The following is a 24044-nucleotide window of genomic DNA, read 5'->3' on the forward strand; positions in this document are numbered from 1 at the left end:
TTCCAACAGTCTAGTTATACCCAAGAATAAAAGGTCACAGGTTTCTAGCTAGCTTCTTAGCTATTATGACTTCTTCCTCTAACAACTGAATCCAGTCAGCATCAGTTTCCAACACAGTATATCTCAAGAAATTGAGACACCCAAAGGTCTTATAATCTTTCTGTCTAGACAGTCTGAACCTCCTCACATGCTTGGCAGAATAGGTAAAAGGCCTGGGTCAGTTAACCATGATGATGTAGAAACACATACATTTTATAACTAAAAGTAATTTTTCAAACACACACACACACACACCAACATGCTGCATATGAGGGTCCCGTTTTCAACTGCATAATCCCTTCAAATCAAAGCTGCATTACTTGGCCTTTTCTGTTGTGGACACCAGATCACCTCTGATTGTTAGTAATCTCATCAAAAATAGCTTTTCATCACTGAGTAAAGATGCCTGGGCTGCTCTGGTCTGAAGCCCAGAATTGAAGGAACCCAGAATACACGGTAGACATTTCAACCATCACCTTTCTTAGCAAACGCCTAAAAATGGCACCCATATGACAATTCAAATCTTGGGGAGATGGCAATACAATAAATGTGAGTGTCACAATCAGAGCACCGTCATTGCTTTCTTCTACACATTCTGCCATGAGTTCACTGTGATTTATAGGCGTCAGTGGTACATCAGCATTGCAGTGGCCATGTAAGAGGCGCCTGATGTATCAAAGCAATCATAGCTCTTTGAATAGACACGTTCTATAGCAACGCGGAAAGGGTGACAGCATATAGAGTATAAAATATGATGTGATGATAAAGTGTCAGGCTGCTATAATAAGATCTGATTAATGAAACAGTGGTGAAGCAGTCTGATTTTAGAGCACTTGAGACCTCATAGAAGCAATTACATCATCAATAAATACATCTAAAATAGTTATTTCTTAAGAGCAAGAAAACATGTCAGATCCCACTGATTCTGTTCACAGAGTGACTTGATTGCTCTTTTAATAGCACCCACCCACCTCAGCCTGCCTTAAATATTCAATTAAACAATCAAAAAGCACATATAAAAACCCTAAAGCCCTCTAATCTGAACCTCAAACAGTCACATCACAATGGGAACGATCAGGTCAGAACAAAATGGCAGTAAAGATAAATAATTGCCTTAAAATAATTCTAGCAAATGTTTTATTCATGGGATGACACTTTGTAAATGTGATGGATTTTCTATCTAAAGTAGAGTTGCCTGAAATATCAGAGCCCATAACTCTTAAAGAGCTTCATAATGCTCTATTAAGTATGGAAAATGGGAACTCTCCTGTCTGGATGGAATTCCAGCAGAAATGTATATTGCTTTCTGGCCACGATTAAGGTTACTTTCTCTTATGCTGCAAAGATCTATTAAGGAAGCCTTATTTTCACCTAATTCCAAAATTGTATTAATAAAAAAAATCACCTGACAAATATTTCAGCTACAGTCTATTGAATAGTGGCATAAATGTAATGGCCGAGTTTCTGGCAGCTTGCCTGGATCTTTTTACAGTATATCACTCCTTATTCCTAATGAACCAAAACTGGCTTTGTTAAATCCTTCACATTATTTATGCTCCTCATAATGATCATTAGTGATTGAACTTTACATTGCCTCAATATTAACAAGTGGCAGTCACAGAATGTTTTCAGTACATACAATCAACTGGAGTAAGTCAGCATGAATGCCTCTGGGTTTTACCAAAGTTTACTTAATTTTCTTAGATATCTCGATTGTGTTCAGGGCTTGAGAGTTTTAATATTCCTGCACTGTAATTTATTACACAGAAAATGACACACATGTTGCCTTCCAGTCACAAAGAAAGGCATGCCCTTTTTAATTAAGACGAATGTCATTACATTTTGGTTTTAGCTCCGAGCTCTCTTTGTCTCGCCTTAAAAAGATTTAGTGGAACAACAAGCAAACTCCTATTATGGCATCCACACGTTCACTGATCGCAAGACAAGTTGGACTTGTATGCATGGACATTTCTTTTAAGGGCATAAGGATATTTTTATTGTCATTGCAGAACATGTTATACCTGAAAGGGAACGAAATGAGGTACTCAGGCCCTGGTGCAGGTAATTGCAATAATAAAACCAACATAAAAAAAGCACACAATAAAACATCATGAAATTATTAATTATTGATATGGATTTTCCTCTACAACTATACACACTACATATTATCATCCATACAAGTTAAAGGAGCAAGCATTTGTTAATATTCCTCAAAACCTTACAAGGCACACATTTCTACCCATCATTTGTCATTAGTTACAAACATACATGAATGCATGTATGTAGTGATGGTTTTTTTCTGTCCTTCCTGTATTCAGAAGCATTATTATTGGTTTTAGGAGGAAGGGTTTGCCCCACTGATATTGCAGTGTGTGTGGTCATTTTGGAGAGTTGTTATGTTTCTGTGTGGAAGATCTTTTTTATTATTTATCTAGTGTGCGTTGGAATGTCATACACATACAACATACAAACACTTCAAAAAGAGCTAAATTATCTAAAACGAAAATGTACATCATGGACAGAATTATACTGCGGAAGTTAGTTACGGATTCTTTTTAAATTGTTAAACTGCAGAAATTCTTCCAACAAACCATTGTTTACTGTGTTGACTACAAACCATGACCTTTCTCTATGTAATTATTTTGATTTACCAGTACTCAAAAAGCCTGATAGCTTGTTGGGATAAGTTATTTCTGATCATTTAGAGGCCAGGATCTGCTGAGAGTGCACCAAGTGAAGCCCAATTAAGAATATATTCACTCCTTGTTGAAGAGTGAGTGACAAGGCCTCAGTCGATGTACTGTTGAGGTTTCCCTTAGAACAGAAATCTACGCTACAGAGAGGCAGGCCAGGCTGTCTAGTTAGCACCTCGGCGGCGGCTCTCTGTGGTTCCCCATGACTGGAATGAAAGCTATGCAGCATGACATTTCATCAATATAAGGAGGGTAGGCTGAGGGGGTTTAATTCCTAATCCAGCTGGTTTATGTGGGCTCAGGCCTACTCAAGAGCCTATTCAGATGCATTAGAGGTACTGCACATGGAAGGACAAGCATGACAGGACACTGGCACCATTTGGACCTTGTGCTAGTAGATTCTATGAATGTCCTGTTGAGACATACACGTCCGACGTGTCAGAAGCCTGTATTTCCACTTATTATTCAATTCACAAGCAGTTTCCATGGTGTGCAATTTCAGTGAAGCGCATTTGGTGAAGGTGTCACAAATGTTTTGTTCAAAACCAGAATGCTGTTGGGACACAGGATGGACTTTTGTTAGTGGTGAAGTATGTTTATCCCGTCAATTCTAAAATGTGCTTTTGAAATAATAATAAACTGGGGGAATCTGGATTCTAATAGACATTTTAAATAACACTTTTAGACAAGCTAGCAACCTGTGAGACTTTAATGCGATTTAAACACCAGAAACTCAATTGTTGGATGGAAGCACCGGAGGTAAAAGGGTTTATCCTCTACACAATAGCTATTTTAGGAAATCTCAGACTCAACTTTTCAGGCTCAGCTCTGCATTGTTAGACGCCGCTACATCAGCCTCAGCTGTTGGGCTTGGCTGTGTTTTTCAGCTGAATGCTAATATTAGCATGCTAACATGTTTACGCTAGGTGTCATGTTAGCATGGTGACATGCTTCTGGGGACCATGGATGCGTGTATCACAGTTGTCTCTCTGGACCAGAGTCGTGGACCCATGGACCAACAGACCAACAGACTGGACACTATTGCCATTTCTAGAGCCATGCTGCTAATGTGGCAAAAAAACAAACAGGTTTCCATGGAGAGAACATAACAGGAATTAAATATAGTTACCTCCCATAAGGAAATTAGATCAGCAACTGCAAAAACAAAGTGTGTTAAAAAGTCAGCCGTTGATGTTTATCACCATCTGTTTTATGACAATATTTTCTTAGGCATTACAAGTGGTGCACATTACACATTTTAAAGGCAGAACATGTATACAGTTTGAATTGTTATGTAAAGAATGTAAAGGACATTCTGGTATTTGACCTTGAGACCATTAATGCCTTGTTCTTCATTTGATCTTCCCTTTCCGAAAAGCCACGACAAGAAGGGCTTATACCACATGAATGTCATAACCTTGATTATGCAATATATTGTAATATAAGAAGAACACTGTAGACAAGGGGATAAATACCTTGTTCACAATGTGTGATCTTCAACAGCAAGGCTGGGGTTCAATTCAGAATCAAACTTTGAATTTGTTTCAACATCATACTATCTTCAAGATCAAGGGAGAGTACGACTTCCAGCCACATTCTTTTATTTGGATCATAGTCCAAATTAATAGCAATGCATGTCTGTGCCAAGTTACCTGCTAGCCACCACCCAATGTCACCATTAAATTACCATCATTTAAGCCACTCTTAATACTGCATGGTTCAATCACAGCCTCAAACTTGAATCTGTATCTTTTAAAATACAAAGCCATTTGCCTGTATCTCCAGCAATTAAGAAGCTACTTAACAGGAACTGAAAGCACTACTAAACAAACTGCCAAAGTATTTTTTTCCCTCTGACAGTTATACGTGCATGCTATCTGTAAGAATAAGATACCACACAACCAAAATGAACTCATCCAATAATTTTCTTGTCAGCAACTGTTCTGTGAAAGATGAGCACACTGTCATCAGTAATTACTGCTGTGAGAGATAAACTTCACCACTAAGTTGTCATTGGTAGCCCTTCCCTCTCCCTCAGGCTATTCATCCCTCTTTACCTCATCCAGTGCCCCCCACCACCATCACCCTCCAACCAGCTCCCCCTTAATAATAACCCACCCGCAGCATCCATCTGCCTAAACAGAAGAAGCCTCTCCTTGACAGTCACTGTCTAGGCATAAGCTTGCAGGCAGCAAAATCAAATGTGTTTTCCCAAAGGATTTAATATCCAGTAAAACCCAGGAGGCAGCGAGTTTATACCACATCTATAAACCAGTCTCAGAGGGAGTGAGGACAGAGCTGTAGACAGGTAAACCACTCTTCCTCTCTGTTTGTTTGTGTCTGTGAGTGACCACGGGTCAGCCCTTACTTCTTTATGTTATCCAGGTGGATTACTGTTTATGAAATGATAGAAGTAGAACAAATGGGGGGGGGGGGGGGGGGGGGCTACTTAAAGGAAGACTGGATCAAAGAGAGGATTTTCACTCTTTGTTTGTTCTGTATTGTAGGCGTGGTGGTGTATGAAAGTCTGATTCTGTCTTTCAGTCTTCTATCCTTTAATCAACTTCTATTTTCAATCCATGATAAAACGCAAGCTGGTTTGAAATTGAAATTCAATTAGCATTGTGACTTTGAATATGAACAGATAAATTAAATATTCAGCTCTAACAGAGATAAAATTCCGCACTCGTCCTCCATTTGTTGGTGTTCTCTTTTTATTTTTTGTGTACTTTGAATACAGTGATGTACTGAGAGCATCTAATTTTGAGCATTTCACTTCTGAGAATGGAGATCTCAGAGCAGCAATAGTCTGCAGTCAGGCTTTGTGTGACCATATGAAGTTATTACAGGGTCACAGCTAACTATAGCTTGAGAGCTGTGCACCATCAGTGTTCCTCCTGCACTCAATATGACTTGGCCCCTCAATGACCATGGTCTTATTGTTTGTAAGCTCTCAGATCCATCCTGAATATAACAATATGCATAATCTTTCTTGTCCAAAAAGTAAATCTTTACTTTACTTTACTTGTGCTACCATCCCTTTGTGAATAAATTCTGTAAATACTAACTTCAGAGAACTTATAAAACGATTTCAACTAAGCTTTTCACTTGAGCTGTTGAACAGCAGCAACTGCTTAAATCAACACTTTTTCGGATCCCTTTTCACACATAGAGTTCATGTATTTACCACTGCATGTAACGGCCACAGGAACTAACAAGCCTCAAGTCAAAATAAACTTAATAGGTTAACCTTTTGACCTTGTGCCACATATAAGCCTCAAAGACATGGTAGACAAAGTAGGCCTGGTGGTTTATATGAGTAATGCAATCTATGACACAAGTGCATTAGTTTAGTATAGTTCATTTGAGAGAAGGGACCGTGCAAATGAATAAAAAAAACATGGTAAAAAATGCCAGAATTAGCCAAGAAGCTGTTTTTCATCTAGTCTCTGGCCAAGGTGTTTAAAAGGTTTCCTAAAATACATCATAGAAAAAACAAAACAAGGAATGCAGTTTAAAGATCGTAAAAGGACACACAGTTGTTACAAAACAGTAAAAGCAGTAGTGACATACACACTTATAGAACGACATTGGAAACAAGTGGGACATATAGATAGTAGCAGCAAAAAGAGAGTTTAGAGCCGAAATGTGTATGTATGAATCATCCATGGTTTTAATTGGTTACTGAAAGATCTATGTAGTTAGATCCAACTGTCAACATAATATCAATATGTTTATATACCCTTCATAGCCTGAATGTGCTTTTGTTAATTGTTCTTTCCAGTTTTTAAATGTAGTAAAGCTAAGCTCTATAATTATCAGCATTGTGTTACTGTGAGTACGATCATACTGTACTTTATACTAGCTTATTTTTTCTATGATCTGGAAAAAGTTGGCAATATTCTCATTGCAAAATTACTGCACAGCAAGAAGAACATAAATGCATAAAGATGATACTTTATAATGCAAAGAAACATGTCTGATGTCTGGCCTCATCATTGGTGCTAATGGTTATGTTCACATTCTATTTGCAGGTCACCCTTTTGACAGATAACTCTCGCTAAAATGTGGAAAAGGGCGAAGAACACAGGTCCCAGTGCCAACAGACGAAGTACAGTATTGCACTTCTTCCTTCCTCTTCAAATTTCTCTTTTTTCTGCTTATTTCTATTCCATTTTACTGATTTAAGCAAAAATAAAGAGGCCTGCTGTCCATCTATTGCAAACATTAAGTGGTGCCGCAGCAGACTGAAGCCAACTGTCAGAGGACGTTTTGAAAATAACCAGTTACATTAGATGATGTGTAATGCAGAGCGCTGCCTTATTTAGCAATATATTCTGCATTGGGCAAGATTGTATGAACATTACGATCAATTTTAAATAAGAAAGCTTTCTTCTTTTTCTTTCTTTTTTACATGTATGTAATTCCTTCCAATGCCTCCAATGGGTATGAATTCAAAGAAAAAGGATTATACAAACTGCTGTAACAGTAAATCATTTGCTGCAAGTCTGGAGGTCACATGTTATCAAGACTTCTTTATTAGTTTAATCCTAAATACAAAAGAAGCAATAGTGAGCTATATACCTTCACTGTAATCAAAAAACCCTATAGTGAAGGCTCGGCAGCATTGTTTTGTAAAAAATAAATTCCTGCAATGACTTAAGTTATTGCACTGGTGAAAAATCCTTCAACAGGTGGACATTTTTAACAACAAAAAGACAACATTGTTTTACAACACAATTTGGCGGCGATTATCTGTAATAAAAGCCTACATTAGTCTGTGACATGAGCAAACCAATTCGATTACGGCCTCATATGCAGTAAACTGTGCAAGTTAATTCATCACCAGAAGTAGCGGAAAATGAGCTGCCACTAATCCTGCCAAGACACAACGTATTGCTGGAGTCAGCAAACAATTTACAGGGTAAAAAAAGCACTTTATGTTGTATACATTGACAGATTGACACATCAAGACAGTGGCTTTAAAACACTTTGAAACATGAAGTGTTTTGTTGTGTCAGCAAATTGAGTAATGCTCAGGCTTCAACACTACTTTCATTCGTTAAGACTTTTACATTTTTTAAATCTGTTTTTAAATCTATTTATTGTTAATACCCAATGAATGCCTAGCTACTATCTTATAATTGTTCAGTTTAATGTGAAAGGAGTCGCTCGTAGTCATGAACTTACAGAGAATCATCACCTGAATCTGCAGCTCCCCTCGGCTTTACAGAGCGTTGTAGAGAGTTACAGCTCATTGTTTATCTGTCTGGCCCCAAACTTTACCGTTGTGGATCACTCTCACTGCTCTCAGCGTTGTTTTCGGCTGCAGCAGGCATCTGTTTTCAGCAAAAAAGCTCTAAAACTCCACTGTACACTACCTCCTCAGTGCCAAATGGCGGCGACAGACACAGTTAGCAACTAACTGGTGAACATAGTGGAGCATTTAGCAGCTAAAGAGCCAGATATTTCCCACAGGAGTGAGAGGAGACCACAAACAGAGCTAAAAGACAGTGAATGTTGGACATTCATCAGGTACAACACGACTCCAAATGAATATTAATGTTGCTCCCTAACTGCTGGATGTGTAAATCCAGTTAAAACTGTTTGCTGCTGCCTTAAAAAGTTGATAAAAATGTTAATGTTGTGTTAGAAACGCCACCAAGTGGCCATAAAATCAGTTGGCTGGAAGAAACTATTATTGAAACTATTATAACAATTCACATGGCATCTGTAAAAGGTAATGAAATGTGAAAACATTCACTTCAACCACATGATGTACAGCATCTCCATTAAAAATTCATGAGAACTATGCGAGTTGGAGTTTGCCCAACTGACAAACACTTCAACAGCCAGTTGGCTAAAGGTCTTCTTTCTCAGGCTTCAGTGATAAACTGAGAATGAGAAGAAAACATCCCAGGATTAAGGTTGCCTGCCTGCTGCCCTTTACTGTGACCCTCTCAGTGCTTCAGTTTATTCAGGCCCCTATGAGCTTTCCTTTTCCACATTATGCCTGACCGGGTCTTCACTTCCAGCCTCTCCACCCACTGTTTATTTTGGTCTCTCACTCAATTACTTCTCTTTCTATCCATCTACTTCATACACCTAAAAGTAAAGGCAAATAAATGCTTCACCTGGTTTGGATAATCATCACCATTTGTGCAAATATGAGGAAATGCCTGCAGGACATAATAGGGCTGGGAGATATAGCAGAAAATGTCACCTTGATAAAATGTTTCATTTCAGTTGACACCAGTAATTATTGATCATTTTTAATGACCTGTTTTTATAGAGGCGAGGGAAAAAATGTGAATTTATCCTTCGTTAAATATAACCACCTTCCTTTGAATTTGCCATACTCATGAGCTGACCTGTCCTTTTCCCGCACTCATTTTCTCACTGTTTTGATAGGCTGTTTATTAGCCAGGACGTATTCGTTATGTGCATTCATGGCGATTTGCATTTAAAGCATCTAAGTGAAACTATCGAACATTACATCGATCTGTTTTCTTTTGCTATTAATGAAGTGTCTCTCGCCGGTATATATTGCTATCATTTTATCAGGCCTAGGACATAACCTGCAATTTCACAGACGCAACTTATAACAAACAAACAGCTTCTGTTGGACACTGTATTGTATATAATGTATATATACCACTTAATGTCCTATAGCCGTATCATAGCATTGACTCTAGTGCTTCAAAGTGATCTACTGTCATTTCTTTTCCCACAGATTTCTCCATCGTTCATCAATACATTCAACATTTTAATGAGGTGTCTGGCAACAAGACAGGTGAAAAAAAAAGCTGTATATTTAACATAACATTTTTTGAGGTCTCCATGCACTAATGTACTGTTTGAATGCAATGCTGGGCTGCATCCATTATTATGAATAATGGAATAAATATTGAATAACACATTAGGTATTATTGAATACTGTGTCTGCTTGTGACCTGTCCAGTCTTTGTGTTGATAACCTCAAATATCTATTCACTACCTTGTCAAATCAGTCATCCTCAGTTACATGTTTGACAGGGAGGCTGTTCACCTATTTCAGTCCTTGTCACAACAATCATTAATCCCTGGATTAACGTTGTTCTTCATCAACTCCTGTGTGATCCTCTATCTTTGCACATTCAAAGCCTGATAAGAAAATGTTCAGCAGCAAAAAAACAGGTAGGAAGAGGATCACAGTCTGGAGTGAATTAACGTGTAGTGTATTCATTTAACTTTGTGGGCAATGTATTGATTAGTTGATTGACTAATAATAATCTGCCATCTATTTTGATAATCAATTAGTTGTTTTAAGTCATTTTTTAAATAAAGTTTCCAAACATTCCATGTTTTAAGCTTCTCCAATGTGATCATTGCTGCTATTCTCTGTTTTATATCATTGTAAGTGGAATATCTTTGGGTTTTAGACGTTAGTCATTTGACATTTTAGACCAAATGATTAATTGAGAAAATAATTGGCAGATGAATTGATAATGAAAATAATCACTAATTGCAGTAGCTACTGTGTAGTATCAGCGTAGATATAATTATCAACTTATATGTAATGATGAGAGCACACAATGAAATGGCTCTTACACTACATCTCTATCATAAAATCTACAATTAAAAAAAACAGCACCCTAAAATGTTTATAAAGGATGCCGAATGCAACATTGAATAATGTTTTCAATTATAGTTTTGTTTATCACTTCTGCTACACAGCATGCACTGTATATAAGTGGTACAGAGTAACCTCTGCCTCATAACCATTCATTCATTTTAGCTGATATGGGCATTGAATTTGACAAAAAGCAAACAATATATATATTTAAGATGTACAAGACCACACCCCTTACACTGACCGAGGCATTTTCAGTCTCCTATTTCAGATGCAGCAACAACAAACATGCAGCTGTTAAGTTAACACATAAACAACAGGAATATGTTAGGCTTGTATGTGCGTAGTTACTTTTCCATCTGTTTTCAGTTCATCTGAGTCGTGTGTGTAAGCACCTCCCATTTGTTTAGTTGTCAGGAAGATAATGTTTCTGTCAACACACACACACACACACACACACACACACACACAAAGCATCACTGGGAATACGTTTGACATTCCTGACATCTGCTGGTAGCTAAAAAGAAGTCTGTTAGTTCTACCAAAAGCAGCAATCCCCACATGGTCTAAATATTTATTTCTTTATTTTGTTTTTAATTTTAGGTTGTAAAGTACTTTACTATGCTCCAAATTTACTGAATTAACTGCTTCTTTTAATTATTGTTTTTGCTGGCTTTTGTTTAGCTGTCATCCGGAGAAGATCTAAGACTCCTGGAGTATTGATCACGCAGTATGTAGTAAACATGCCAGAGGGAAAAAGTACCCCAGATTTCCAGTGTAAACCAATCCCAGTAACTATTAAGGAAGGTGGGTTTCATTATAACAGAGCACTAAGACATATTTATGCAATTGTAGTGTCACCTAAAAGAGATGCATGACAATAAATGACTGTAACTGATCAAAGTTGGTTGGTTTCATAGCACTATATTTCCAATTCTAAAGTCTGACACTACTGTAATAAAGTAGATGTGAAAATAAACATGCAATTTTTCCATATATTCTTTAGGGAAATTAGCTGTTTTCAAGGCCGTGGTAACAGGGGATCCAAAGCCAGAGGTGTCATGGAGAAGAGCTAAAGGGCTAATTTCAGACAAGGATAAATTTCAAAGTAAATATGATGAATCAACTGGAGAGTATATATTAGAGGTGAGTGAGTGTTACAGTGACAGTGACAATTGTTTGAGTAGTTATTGTTCATAGTGCGCAGTAAAACACAGTACCGTATTAAAATAAGTGCTATCTGTTGTGTGAATTCAATCTGTGCATCTGATAACTTGCCATGTGGCCTGTTATTTGTATTTCTAGATTCGCAAAGTGTCTGCTGCAGAAACAGATACATACAAATGCTATGCTGTGAACGAATTTGGCAAAGCTGTCTGCACAGCAACATTAAATATGCTCGAGGGTAAGAGTTGTTCACTCATTACAGTTCTAAACATGATTATGTTTTGTATTTGTTTGGATTGTGCATCTCAGGGAGTTTGTAGCTGCCATTGACAATTCCATCAACACTTCATGTCACTTCTTTGTATGTTTTTAATTATTGAAAAAAACATTATCATCAGCGACTGTGCAATCCAATGTGCAGTTCCCCTGTAGCTTTATCTGACTTCAAATCTACAGTACAGATATTAACAAACTTGAACTGAATTTGCTGCTTTCAGCTTCGACAAATCCATCAGATTTCAGAAAATTGCTGCGGAAAAGGTAAGAACAGATATTATGATTAAGATATTAAAATACCTAACCAGATGTTTCTGCATATGTGTGAATTTGATCATTGATTCGTATCTGGCCATTAACATTTTTCAACATCTGCCCAATATCTTTAGTAAAGTAGAGGAAAACCAGACAACACAAGCAGATGGGAAAACTGATGAAAGATTCTGGGACGCGATGCTGAACGCTGACAGTAAAGACTACGAACGCATCTGTACTGAGTTTGGTGTTGCAGACTTACATTTGATTCTCAAGAAACTCGATGAGAAGAAGAAGGAGAGAGTGCAAAATAAGTGTAAGGTATGAAAACTCAAAGTAGATGCATTATCTCCGGCTAAATCATCAGTATAGTTCAGTATAATAATTTACTGAAGACATCTGGTACTGATTAAAATCATGTTCATCGTCTTTGAAATATTTACTTAAAATAAAATTATCATCCATTTTCACTGCTCATTTCATTTTATTAATCCTGCCTCGCCCAAGGTCTCTCTCACTCCCATCTCAATCAGCTGCTTCCATCTCTTGTCAGTATCAGAAAACAGGTACAAATATGTTTAAAAAAGATGGCTGTGCTTCACTGGAGCTGGAAATTGAGTTTAAAGATGCACAGTGAGACAGATTAAGATCTATTTAGCTGCTGAGTTAAAGTAGTTTATTACATTGACTGTGTCCATAATCACTCCCCATTTACTGTATAGTGCATTATGTTTACCCTCCGCCATTTCATTGGAGTGTCCAAATCCTGAGTGTGAAATTTATGTTGTGCTATATAGTTGCCTTTATGCTAAAAATACCACAATGCAATGTGCCGAATTTTATAGATGGGACTTCACCTGGCAGTGATGACGCAAAATGATGATAATACAAGTGTCGAAAATCTCAATTAACTGCTCACTATGGAGTCATTTATTGAGTATGTATTACACAGGCAGTGATGAGTTAGTGGATAAGTGAGTGATTTCAGACAAAGCCATTGTGTGTGTCTCAAATGTATTTATTTACAGATTCAAAGTGCTGATTCCAAAATGATAACAGGAAAATGTTAATAATTTTCCAATTATTAAAATATGGTACTTACTGTATGTTCACCTTTTAAAAAATCCATCCCTTGACATTTTAAATGTTTTAAACATAAAACATGCACAATATACAGTATGTTGAAATGATCTTTTCCATATAGAATATGATGGTTTCATATTGTCTGTAACTCCTCTGTGTACTTGGTAGGATGGTGTGATTCCCTATGATGAAGAGGCAACAGAGAGACACAGCCTTAAGAGTGCTGAGAGGACAAAGGATTTTAGCATCAAAGGCCTGATGCAAAAGGACACAGGGCTCAATCAAGTGGATGAAGAGGTCAACAGCCTCCTTACAGAGTTTAAATGTAGGTTCAAGACAGCGGTGGAGATTGAAAGTTTTTTAAAATCACCCATGTGTATCGACTGAGTGTGTCCAATCTCTGGCAATACTAATTTCTTCCTTCAATGTTCATTTTATAATGGCGAGATTACTGTTTTAAGGACAGTTTTCTCTTTTCACTATTGTTAAACACATACTGCTGTCACACAAAGACACACATTGCGAATCCTCTCCTATTACTTGTAGTAGCTTCGTGTAATGGCTAGGTTCACTGACTTCTTTGTGTTGCTTTTACAGTTTCCAATGTGGACTTTGTTATCAAAATTCAGGAGGTTAAAGCTCAAGAAAGAGAGGATGCCCTCTTTGAGTGTGTCCTGACACACCCAATGCCCAGGATCACATGGATGGGCAAGGGCAGCGTCCTGGAGGATGGAGAGAAATACAGTATAACAGTGTCAGACCACAAACTGATCCACAGGCTACTGATCAATGACTGCAAGCAGCTGGACAAAGGCATCTATTCAGCTACGGCTGGCATCACGTCCTGCAGCGCCTGGCTGGTTGTGGAAGGTAACACCTTACAGTATAACGCACAAATAACCTTTTTGTTTTGTCAGTGTGTGCTGAAGTAATCCTAATTACTGCCATAATTACAAGGGATGAAATAAATGTGAGTTATGTGTCATGCATGTTGTATTTCATATACTCTAAGCTGAGGGTGACCCTGCATCTGCTGGAAAGAAGACAGCTCGTAAAACTACCTTGGCCGGGGGAACACGGACTGACCTTGAGAAAGTGGCCAAAGAGCAACAAATAAAAATCCAAGAGGAGATGGAGAAGATTTTGGCCACAGTAAAAGCTAAACACGAGGACGGACAACTGAAAGAACAAAAGACATTAACCACTAGCGGAAGAGATGGTGAAATAAGTGCAGTCAATGGACCAGGTAAAAACAGCGGAGCAGTCAAGGACAAGCCTAATGCAGCAGAAGCCAGTGCCCTGTCTGACCCAACAGGGAGCAAAGAGAAAGCAAATATCAAAAAGTCAAGAGGAGGTGGCACCGTAACAAGTCAAGCGGATTTTGACAAGGTAACAGGTAAAGTCGATCTATGCCTAACACTACTTTTTTTTACCGTCAGCACAAGAGTGATGATCTGTTTGAAGAGTGGTTTAACTTTTGTCGTGATTGGATGTCACTCTGAGGTTAAAGCTGAACTATTTGATTATAATTGATATACCACAGATACAAATGAAGGAGGACAATCTGAAGAGAATGACGACTTCACTGGATCTGCCAACAATTCAAGATACGTAAAACATGGTCAAGAGACAGAACATACAGACACTGGTAAACATCTTAATATGCATATTTATGTAAATGCTCCATTTCTTTGCGATTGACACACATTTCGATGTTTTTGCTCAGATAACGTCCATACTTATTTTCTAAACATTATGTATTCTCTTGATTGTTTGTTGCGTCTGTGCAGAATCCAGCAGCAAAAGCGTTGATGTAGAGTTAAACCAGATTGGAAGACAAAATGAAGTGACTGATTCTGATGGAAATAAAGACTCGACTGTATCTATCAGACAGCCGGGGCGCACAAAGAAGGTCCAGTGGAAACAACATGCATCTGGTAAGAAACAACAGGGAACATATTGACTGCATGGAGGAAATGTACCACAGTTAGCCCCCAAGATTAGTCACACTCAGTATCAGATATGCTGTATAGTTAAATAATTAATTAACATAATTTGAGTAAAAAGCTTGCCTTGTCTGTGACACCTCTGTAGTTGATTCTAAGGAGAGTACAAGTAAGTATTATGAAAAGATAATATGAATGACATTTGGTTCATTTGAGGCTGTGTTACAGACCCAAACAAAGAAATGATCTGAAAGTTCTTTAATCATTCAAGGTCTACAAGGCTGAGCGAGCGTCTGGAACATTGCTGACAGCGCTTTTTACTCTTTAATTTGAGTTATGTAGTTAGTAAAAATTCACCCCACTGGAGGAGAAATTTTGCTTTGTTTGAGTAGTGAACTTGTGAAGTAGCATGATGATATGAAAACTTGATGCTGTAGTTCTTGTCTTCGGTCTGGTGAGGACTCAGATGTCAGATGTCTCTAGTCTTTATTTTATCACATAAAACTGCAATGCAATAGTGTTTTGAATAAATTGAAAACTCACTGTGTAAAGCTCAGTGTGTGTGTGTGTGTGTGTGTGTGTGTGTGTGTGTGTGTGTGTGTACTATCTGAAGTCTGTGGCTCTAGCACAGATCCAAATGGACTAGCAAGTGACAATGAAGGAAGTGACAGTGATGAGAATGAGGACTCTGCCGGCCAGGTCAAGCATTCAGGTTGTTCAAAGCAAAGCCAACAGCCACAGAAAGTAGCCAATGGTAAGAGGCCACAAGTGGTGCGTTACTGCATGGAGGTGTAGTACGGGTTAATGCCCAGAAAATGACATTTTTTAAAATCTTTTGTTTAATCTTATTACTGTGTGCGTAGGCAGAAATAGTTATTCTGGCTGTATTGGCATGGTTTTGTGTCTGTTTTCAAATATGCATGTGTAATGGGATTACAAAGTGACCTAATTTTAGTTTAATTAGCCTCACATACTGTATAACATAATTTGTGCACCTTCAGAAACTGTTGAAATCTTGTAATTTTGAAACAAATTTCAGTGACTGTGTGTGTCAAGTTCAGGACTGAATGTTTTTTATTTTTAAAAAGGTGAAAGTGCAGGTCCTAAAGACCCCAGTGAGTGTGACGAGACTGAAGACGCAACTGGCTCTGGCACACATTCAAGACGTAAAAGACAAGGCCCACTGATAGAAGATATGGTGATCGGTAAGTTAGTAGGTGACACCCAGTAAGTCATGGCTGAATCACAGAAAGGGGCTCCAGCTGGATGCATCCGCGTCTGTTGATCCAGTAATCCAATAATCAATTGATTCACTAATCTTTTAGTACTTTCAGCACTTCATTACACCAGATAATAGTGTTACTGTGAATTCCAGCAGCTGTGTTCCACGTCTTGGTAATTCATGTTTATGCAATTTCTGATTATTACAAATTTTAACATGTATTAGTAATTGTATAGTACCCTTTATAGACACTGAGTCTGTATGCATGTATAGTGTTATGACTTGGGAGCTTATAACTCAATGCAGCCAGCACAAACTAAAAGCTTAGTAAAAGATGATCATTATCAATAACAAATAACTCATACCATAAAAACATGCCATAACTCTATGGTACTTTGCACACATTTGCTGTAATTGATGTCGCATATTTAACCATAACATACTTTAGCAATTTGTATACTGTTCACAATCAATGAGAAGTAATTGTTATCAGGAAAATTCTAAATATCAGGTTTGGAGCAATGCAACATGAAGCAAACGTGATTACATTTAGTGAGAAATCACAAAAAAACGATCGCATCCACTGCAATTAATTCCTCTGCGACTGATAATGGGATTCTTTTCTAGTTAATATCCATTTATTCACAATTATCCCCGCATATTGTTTATCAAGTTGCTCTGTGTTCCATGATGATTTGCGATTTAGACACAGCAGGAAGCCTCTCTGGGAGCAGAACTACACACTTGTTTTGTCATCATCATTGCTATACAACATGTGTGTACCTGACATCTGTATTTTGCTAGAGAGAGTCTATTTTCTGTTAACAAAACAATGCACATTAAATAAGAAAACTTTGTTTTGTAAATATTGTAGAAAGTAATAATCAGAGAACAAAAAAACTCTGCAGAGACTTTCTGAAAAAGTGAACAAATAAAAATAAAAACAAGAATTATAAACAGAAATGTTGAAACATTAGCTATACTTCCTGTCATTGTGAAGCAGGTTTGCTTTTGGATGCAAGTCAAAATGTCACCTAACTGTTCACTGTTGTGTATGTTAGATCCAGGAGTTCACTTCATCTGTGGTTTGTCTGATGTCAGCGCTATCATCAATGAGATGGCTGAGTTAACATGTAAGCTCAGCAGTGAAGACTGTGAGGGAGCCTGGTTCAGAGACGGCAAAAAGGTTAGTTGCAAAGGTCAAACTCATCATTTTCTTGGGGACTGTTTCGGCGTCCATCAGGAAAGCACATTGTGGTGGCCCAGAGGCAAAAGGCCACTTTCACACCTGTAGTTTGGTTCATTTGGTGTAAGCATTAAATCAGATGGACTGACAGATCATTCATTCATTCATTCATTCATTCATTCATTCATTCATTCATTGGGCAGTTTTGCATTATCATCGCTACATGGACACATGGACAAATCAAATCCCAGTGACTGACAGCAAGTCACGCAGCACTTTCCTTTATGAGTACATTTATCTGGTGTGACAAAGAGCTGACTGACAGATCATTATCAGTCAGACTGTAACTGGACTTTGTATATCAGAAATTGTGTCAAACAGAGTAATAACTCAAGGATAGTTACTGCGTGGATGCTAAAATACAAGGTCACCGTTACCATGGTTACAGAGTGATCTGGTAATATAGGCTGTACAGCGCTTACAGATTGGGAGATTGCTTTCTTAATAGTTCACCATCAGCAGATGGATTTAATCATAAACTTTTACATTTATGCTAAAATCACATGTCTACTTTCAGTACAGTCCTTAGGTCGGTCTGCTTTGCTTTCATACTCTAAGCGAACCACACCAGAATCTGCTTCAGAGGGTTGTTTAGTCTGCACCAGAGTTCAATTGACTGCTTTTACACCACCCCAAATGAACCGCAATTAACGGGTAAACACAGCAGCGTCCGTTTGAACTGAACCAAACAGGTAAAAGGACCCTAAGATGCATACAGTCCTCAAGTTTCCTGTCCATCTCTCTACTGTGCACCCAATAATAAAAGGCAAATACTCAAACAAATTATATTTTTAAAAAAAGAGGGTGCATTATTGCTTTCTTGATGGGGAATCTATTATCTACTGATGCTGACTGGAAATTACCACACATTTCATATGTTGTACCTCAAACAGATGCTGTTGGCAGATGTTTAGATACTTTGAGCCTATTTGGGACACAACACAGCTGAACAAAAAAGCCCTTTGAGCCAAGCAGTTGAATAACTGATTAACTCACATTTGTTGTTGCTCGATTTGTTTATTTTCATCTCTCTGCCCCTTCTCCTATCAGGTATCGCCAGATGACAATTTCACTATTACTAAAGATGGTGCGATCCATAAATTAGTCATAATCCAGTGCAAGGAAGAGCACTCTGGGAAATACCGTTTTGAAGCAGATGGTCGTAAAACAGAGGCGATGATCAACGTCAAAGGTTTGAGACTTTGTCATAATAATGATAATGATTTTAGATATTATGCAGTATAACTGGAAAAGGCAAAAAAATATGATGTTACAGCCAGAGGTCAGAATCAGATTGCAGCTAAATACCATATAAACATTTAAATGACCTTCTGATTTTTAGATCCCCCAAGGTTTGACCCTGAAGACCTCAGTGTGTTCACTGAGTCTGTGACAGTTAAAGTGGGGCACAACGCTATCTTCAAACTGCATTTTGTCGGCCATGAACCAATAAAGATTCAGTGGTACAAAGAGGGAGAAGACCTCCAAGATGACAACAATACAAGGATAGAGAAATCTGCGAGTCACAGCCGCTTGCTCCTGAGCAGGTGCCAGAGGAAGGACACAGGAGAGATCAAGATCAAGCTCAAGAACGAACACGGCTTCATTGAGGCAATTTCACAGCTAATTGTGCTTGGTGAGTGAATGAAGGACAATGCAGAAATCAAAGGAAAGTCTCCCATCATCTGCAGATTATACTCCGTGTGTAACACAACAATAAAAAGATTCAGATTCAGACCAATTCAAAGGAAATCCTTAACATCCAACTCCTTCAAGAAAATTCTAATCTTTGTAGATGCCAAAGGATGTGATTTGCAGAAGTACTTTGAATTTTTAAGATCTTAAGAACAGCAAACAACAGTGTCCTTAAATGCTTCATAGCTCATCCACATAATGGTAAAAATCAGATCAGTCCTTTCTCTATCAGGCGAAGAGGGTGCCACATTTCACTGAGTCCCTACAGTACTACACACAGAAAAAAAACAAGATTGGTTTTTGTATTACTAGAAGCAAAATCCCAGTTTGTGATAATGTGACAGGTTAAAGATGTGTTTTGGAAATACATTTCAAACCTCTGATATGTCTGCCATCGCCGCCTCACAACGGCATCCCAACTGTCAAATATTTTTTCAAAGTTTTCAAACACTTTTTTGATGTTTCAGACAAACCCACTTCACCCCTGGGTCCTGCAGAGGTCACAGAGAGCTCAGCTACGTGTATTGAATTTAGGTGGAGGCCTCCAAAGGATGATGGTGGCTCCCCAGTGATTAACTACGCAATGGAGCGACAGCAGGTGGGAAGAAACACCTGGAAGAAATTAGGGGAAATCCCAGGTGTGCCCAGCTACCGCGATACAGACGTGGACCATGGCCGGAAATATAGTTACCGTATCCGGGCAGTGAGTGCAGAGGGTACAAGTGAAGTGATGGAGACTGATCAAATGCAAGCCGGCACACTAGGTGAGCCAAACTGGTACTTGTGTGACATCTGTCATGTGTGACATCTGACATGTTTGCCACACCCACAGGGTGAACTTTCACTTTTTATTTAATGTCAGTTAAACATAACTGCACATTTATTGAAATAAGAATTCCTCCTACTCCTATTCATGGTGTACTGGTGGTCTGACATCACTGAATCCAAATGTAAAAGGAAGTGTGATTGCTGAAGCTGTTAAAGTTTGTCCTCTAGAGTTACATAAGTTGCTTAATCATAATAGACACAAGGCATTTATAGGCCTTTTTCACAGCAGACAGTTGACTTGTCATAGTAGGAAAAGCACAGGTGTTACTAATAACATTAATGATGTCTCCATTCTATTCAAGTGTCCCATTAAACCATTAGAGTGAGTCACCAGGACTCTAAATGGAGTTCAACTATCATTTTGTTATTTACACTTGTGCTTTTCCGACTGTGACATGACAAAATGTGTTCTGTGAAAAAGGCTTTGATCATCAGCTGATTCAGTGTCATTACTGCCCCCTGCTGTGCTCCATTGTCCATTAGACTGCCCTGATTGCTGCTGGTCTATACACTGTTCCTCTATCACAGAACTTGTAATGAATGAGACATAAGTAGATACCACTCGTCAGTCAGTCTGTGTCTCTGATTACCTATGACTGATGTAAGGATGTAAATAACAATTATTATCATTCTTGATTCATTAGTCAAATTCAAGTCACATTGCTTGTTTTTTCAGTCCAAAACCCCCAAAATATTTTCAGTTTACAATGATATAAGAGAAAAGCTGCAAATTCTTCCACTTGTTTGATATTTTGCTTGATAAATGACTTAGTTAATTCATCAATTATCAATTTCTTTGTTGATCATTTTCACTCAACTAATCAATTAAGAGATTAATCATTTCAGCACAGGGCTGATCTGTGACATCTACTTTCATTTTCTAAAAGCAGAGGATTTACTACTGTTGAACTAAGAAGAGTCTCAAACTACAAAAGTAAAGTTCAGTCTCTCTGATTACAACCTTTACCAGCATGGCCTGTTTTGTTTCTGCATGCTTCAGCTTTTCCTGGCCCTCCAGGACCTCCGAAGGTGGTCAGCGCCTCGGACGACTGCATCAACATTTCCTGGGATTCACCAAGTAACCGAGGAGGTTCACGTATACTGGGTTATATTTTGGAGAAACGCAAGAAGGGGAGTAATCTCTGGACTGTTGTTAATGCCATGGATGAGCTAATAAAAGGTCTGCATTTTTATTTGACTGTAGGTCGATCTGATGACATTGAAGACAATAACACTGATGTTTTGCTGTTGTTGTTATTGTTTCTCTGAAATCACTTCCAGAGAAGAAATATGCAGTGAAAGATGTTGTGGCAGGTTTGGAATATGAATTCAGAGTTACTGCCATAAACCTCTCAGGAGCTGGTGAATTTAGCAACCCCTCAGAGTTTGTTTTTGCACGGGACCCCAAGAGTAAGTGTTGCAACTGTTTTCAATGCTACACTTAACAACAGACAATAGATTGCAGAAAATATATTCATGTACAAGTCTTAAAGTTATGTAAAAAGATTTGCCTAAATGATTTATATAAGTTACATATGATTTATATTAATAAAATGTCACAATGTATATGTTTATTATTATTTTAATAACCCATCCTACACAGTATATTGTATACTGATTAAATCTAAATATTTGATATTTAGTATTGCATGACTTTTACTTTTACTTTTTTTTAATTTTCTTTACCCCAGAACCTCCTGGTAAAGTTACAAGCCTGAAGGTGACAGAAACGTCTTACACCCACTTGGTCCTGACGTGGACCAAACCTGAGGATAAACCAGGGATACAGGATGAAGCAAAGGGATATTTTGTTGAGATCCGGCAGGCAGAGTGCATTGAATGGTCCCGCTGTAATACCACCCCCATCATCACCACTTCCCTCAGTGTGAAAGGCCTCAAGTCCATGGACATGTACTGGGTGAGAGTGATTGCGACTAATGATGGAGGAGAGAGTCCTCCGGAGGAGCTGGCCAACTATGTCCTTGCAATGCCATCACCTGGTATGTCAACTCTGGCTCTAAATTTAGGAAATATTATGTTGCTGGGTAGTTGCAAGGAGGCAAAGTTTGGGGGTTAGAATTAACTTTCCAAAATCCCAAATAGCTCTTATTATTTATCTTCTCTTAATGCTTCCCCACATGATCAGTATATGTTATATGTTAACAGAACCATTTTCAGGGTACTGAATCACTGACCATTCATGTCTTACCATGTAAAATTAGTTAATCTGGAGATAGAATTACAAATGCATATCTATGTATTTGAGCTTATTCCACTACTTAAGAGCCTCCTGAAGTTAAATATTATCCAAAGCACTTTCCACTGTTTTTGTTCATTATTCTAGTGAGGCCAAAGTTCACAAACCACAAGATGAAGAGTTTCATGGTGGTGAGGGCAGGAAACTCTGTCAGGATCACAGTGAACTTTGAGGTGAGATTTATACTTCAGCTTTATTACTGGTGACATACTGAGGCAAGCTGTGATTTTGCTAAATGGAGGGAAACTCAAAAGATACGATATTCAGGCTTGAAAGACTCAAGATATTACTCTTTTCTACAGGCCTCCCCACGGCCATATATTATGTGGCTAAAGGACAATGCGCCAGTGACAAAGCGAGTTACAGTCAGTAACTCTGATGGCTCATCCCAGCTGCTGATCCCCTCCTCTGAGCGCTCTGATTCTGGCATCTACTCCATTTTGGTGAAAAATCTTGCAGGACAGGAGACATTCAGTACAGAGATCCGGGTCACAGGTAAAACTAAAATTAAGATATATATTTTTTCGTTTGCTATATCAATGTCAAATGCGTGCGTTAATGGATCTGCAAGTAGAAATTGATTGTGGTTGCAGATGATCCAAAGCCTCCTGGGCAGGTAGAACTGGAGGAAAACGTGCCTGGCACAGTGACAGTGATCTGGGAGCCTTCTCCTGATGAGAAGCGTGACGACCGCCTCCACTACACAGTGTCCAAACTGGACTCTACCAAACGCACATGGACCGCAGTGGCCGACAGACTCTTCAATAACAAGTTCACAGTCTGCAATATCATGCACGGGAGGGAATATAATTTCCGGGTCTATGCCAAAAACGACATGGGCATATCTGCACCCTCGGAGTCACCGACTTGGGGGATGGAGAAGAAGAAAGGTGAGTTGATGCGTCTCAAACAACCTCAAAGGCCAAATACATGATGTCTTCAGATATAATGTTACTTTATCTCCTTCGTTGTAGAAAAGTTTGTGGTGAGCGTACCGACCAGAAAGGACTGTGATTTGCGATGTGCTCCGACCTTCATTGTACCTTTGAAGCTTCACACTGCACCCAAAGGCTACGAATGCTATATGAGCTGTGCAGTGAAGGGAAATCCCAAACCTCGTGTCACATGGTATCGTAATCACATCAGCCTAAACACTAATACCAACTATTACATCTCCGACACCTGTGGAGTCTGCTCCATGTTAATTCTCCACGTAGGCCCCAAAGACATGGGAGAGTACACCATCACTGCGGAGAACGCCCTCGGACGGGCTGAGTGCTCCACCCTCCTCAGCGTCAGAGGTGAGAGAGAAACCCGCCTGCACTTTAAATCAAAGGATATTAGGAATAAAAAAAAATGTTTTTTTTCCACCTGATGATTTTTAAACATTTCATCTCTCTTCCATACAGAGTGACGAAGCCAAAGGCACCACAATATGAGCAGTATTTATTCTAACGTTTAAATTTCAAATACATTATGTTTGAATTGAAGTGGTTGTGCTGCTTGGATGTAATGCACCCGTTGCAATACGAAAAAGATGGGATGTTGTATTTATTGGACTGCTGCTGAAATGAAAATAAAATCATTTCTCAAATAAAACCATGCATTCCTGATTTGAAAATTATTTTGCTGTGGTTCAAATCAGAGAGTCAATGCAGAGGGTTGTGGTTTGACATAATCTTTTTTTCCAGCTGACTATATTTATTTCACAGCAGATACATAACA

At 38.5% G+C, this 24044-nt stretch overlaps 1 protein-coding gene across 1 annotated transcript; it reads left to right on the forward strand.

Moving 5' to 3' along the window:
* Positions 1–6797: 6797 nt before the first annotated feature.
* Positions 6798–23733, forward strand: LOC139288546 (immunoglobulin-like and fibronectin type III domain-containing protein 1). The gene is made up of 24 exons (XM_070909860.1): positions 6798–6843; positions 9466–9525; positions 11029–11151; positions 11351–11500; positions 11660–11749; positions 12009–12051; positions 12177–12363; positions 13294–13450; positions 13723–13995; positions 14138–14521; positions 14916–15062; positions 16160–16276; positions 17355–17479; positions 18590–18731; positions 18882–19175; positions 19702–19998; positions 21063–21242; positions 21344–21472; positions 21754–22062; positions 22407–22492; positions 22622–22814; positions 22913–23209; positions 23294–23620; positions 23729–23733. Exons 1-24 carry the CDS (start codon positions 6798–6800, stop codon positions 23731–23733), a joined length of 4161 nt encoding a protein of 1386 aa, XP_070765961.1.
* The last annotated feature ends 311 nt before the right edge of the window (positions 23734–24044 follow it).

Source organism: Enoplosus armatus, chromosome 8 (assembly GCF_043641665.1).
Source record: "Enoplosus armatus isolate fEnoArm2 chromosome 8, fEnoArm2.hap1, whole genome shotgun sequence".
Taxonomy (NCBI): domain Eukaryota; kingdom Metazoa; phylum Chordata; class Actinopteri; order Centrarchiformes; family Enoplosidae; genus Enoplosus; species Enoplosus armatus.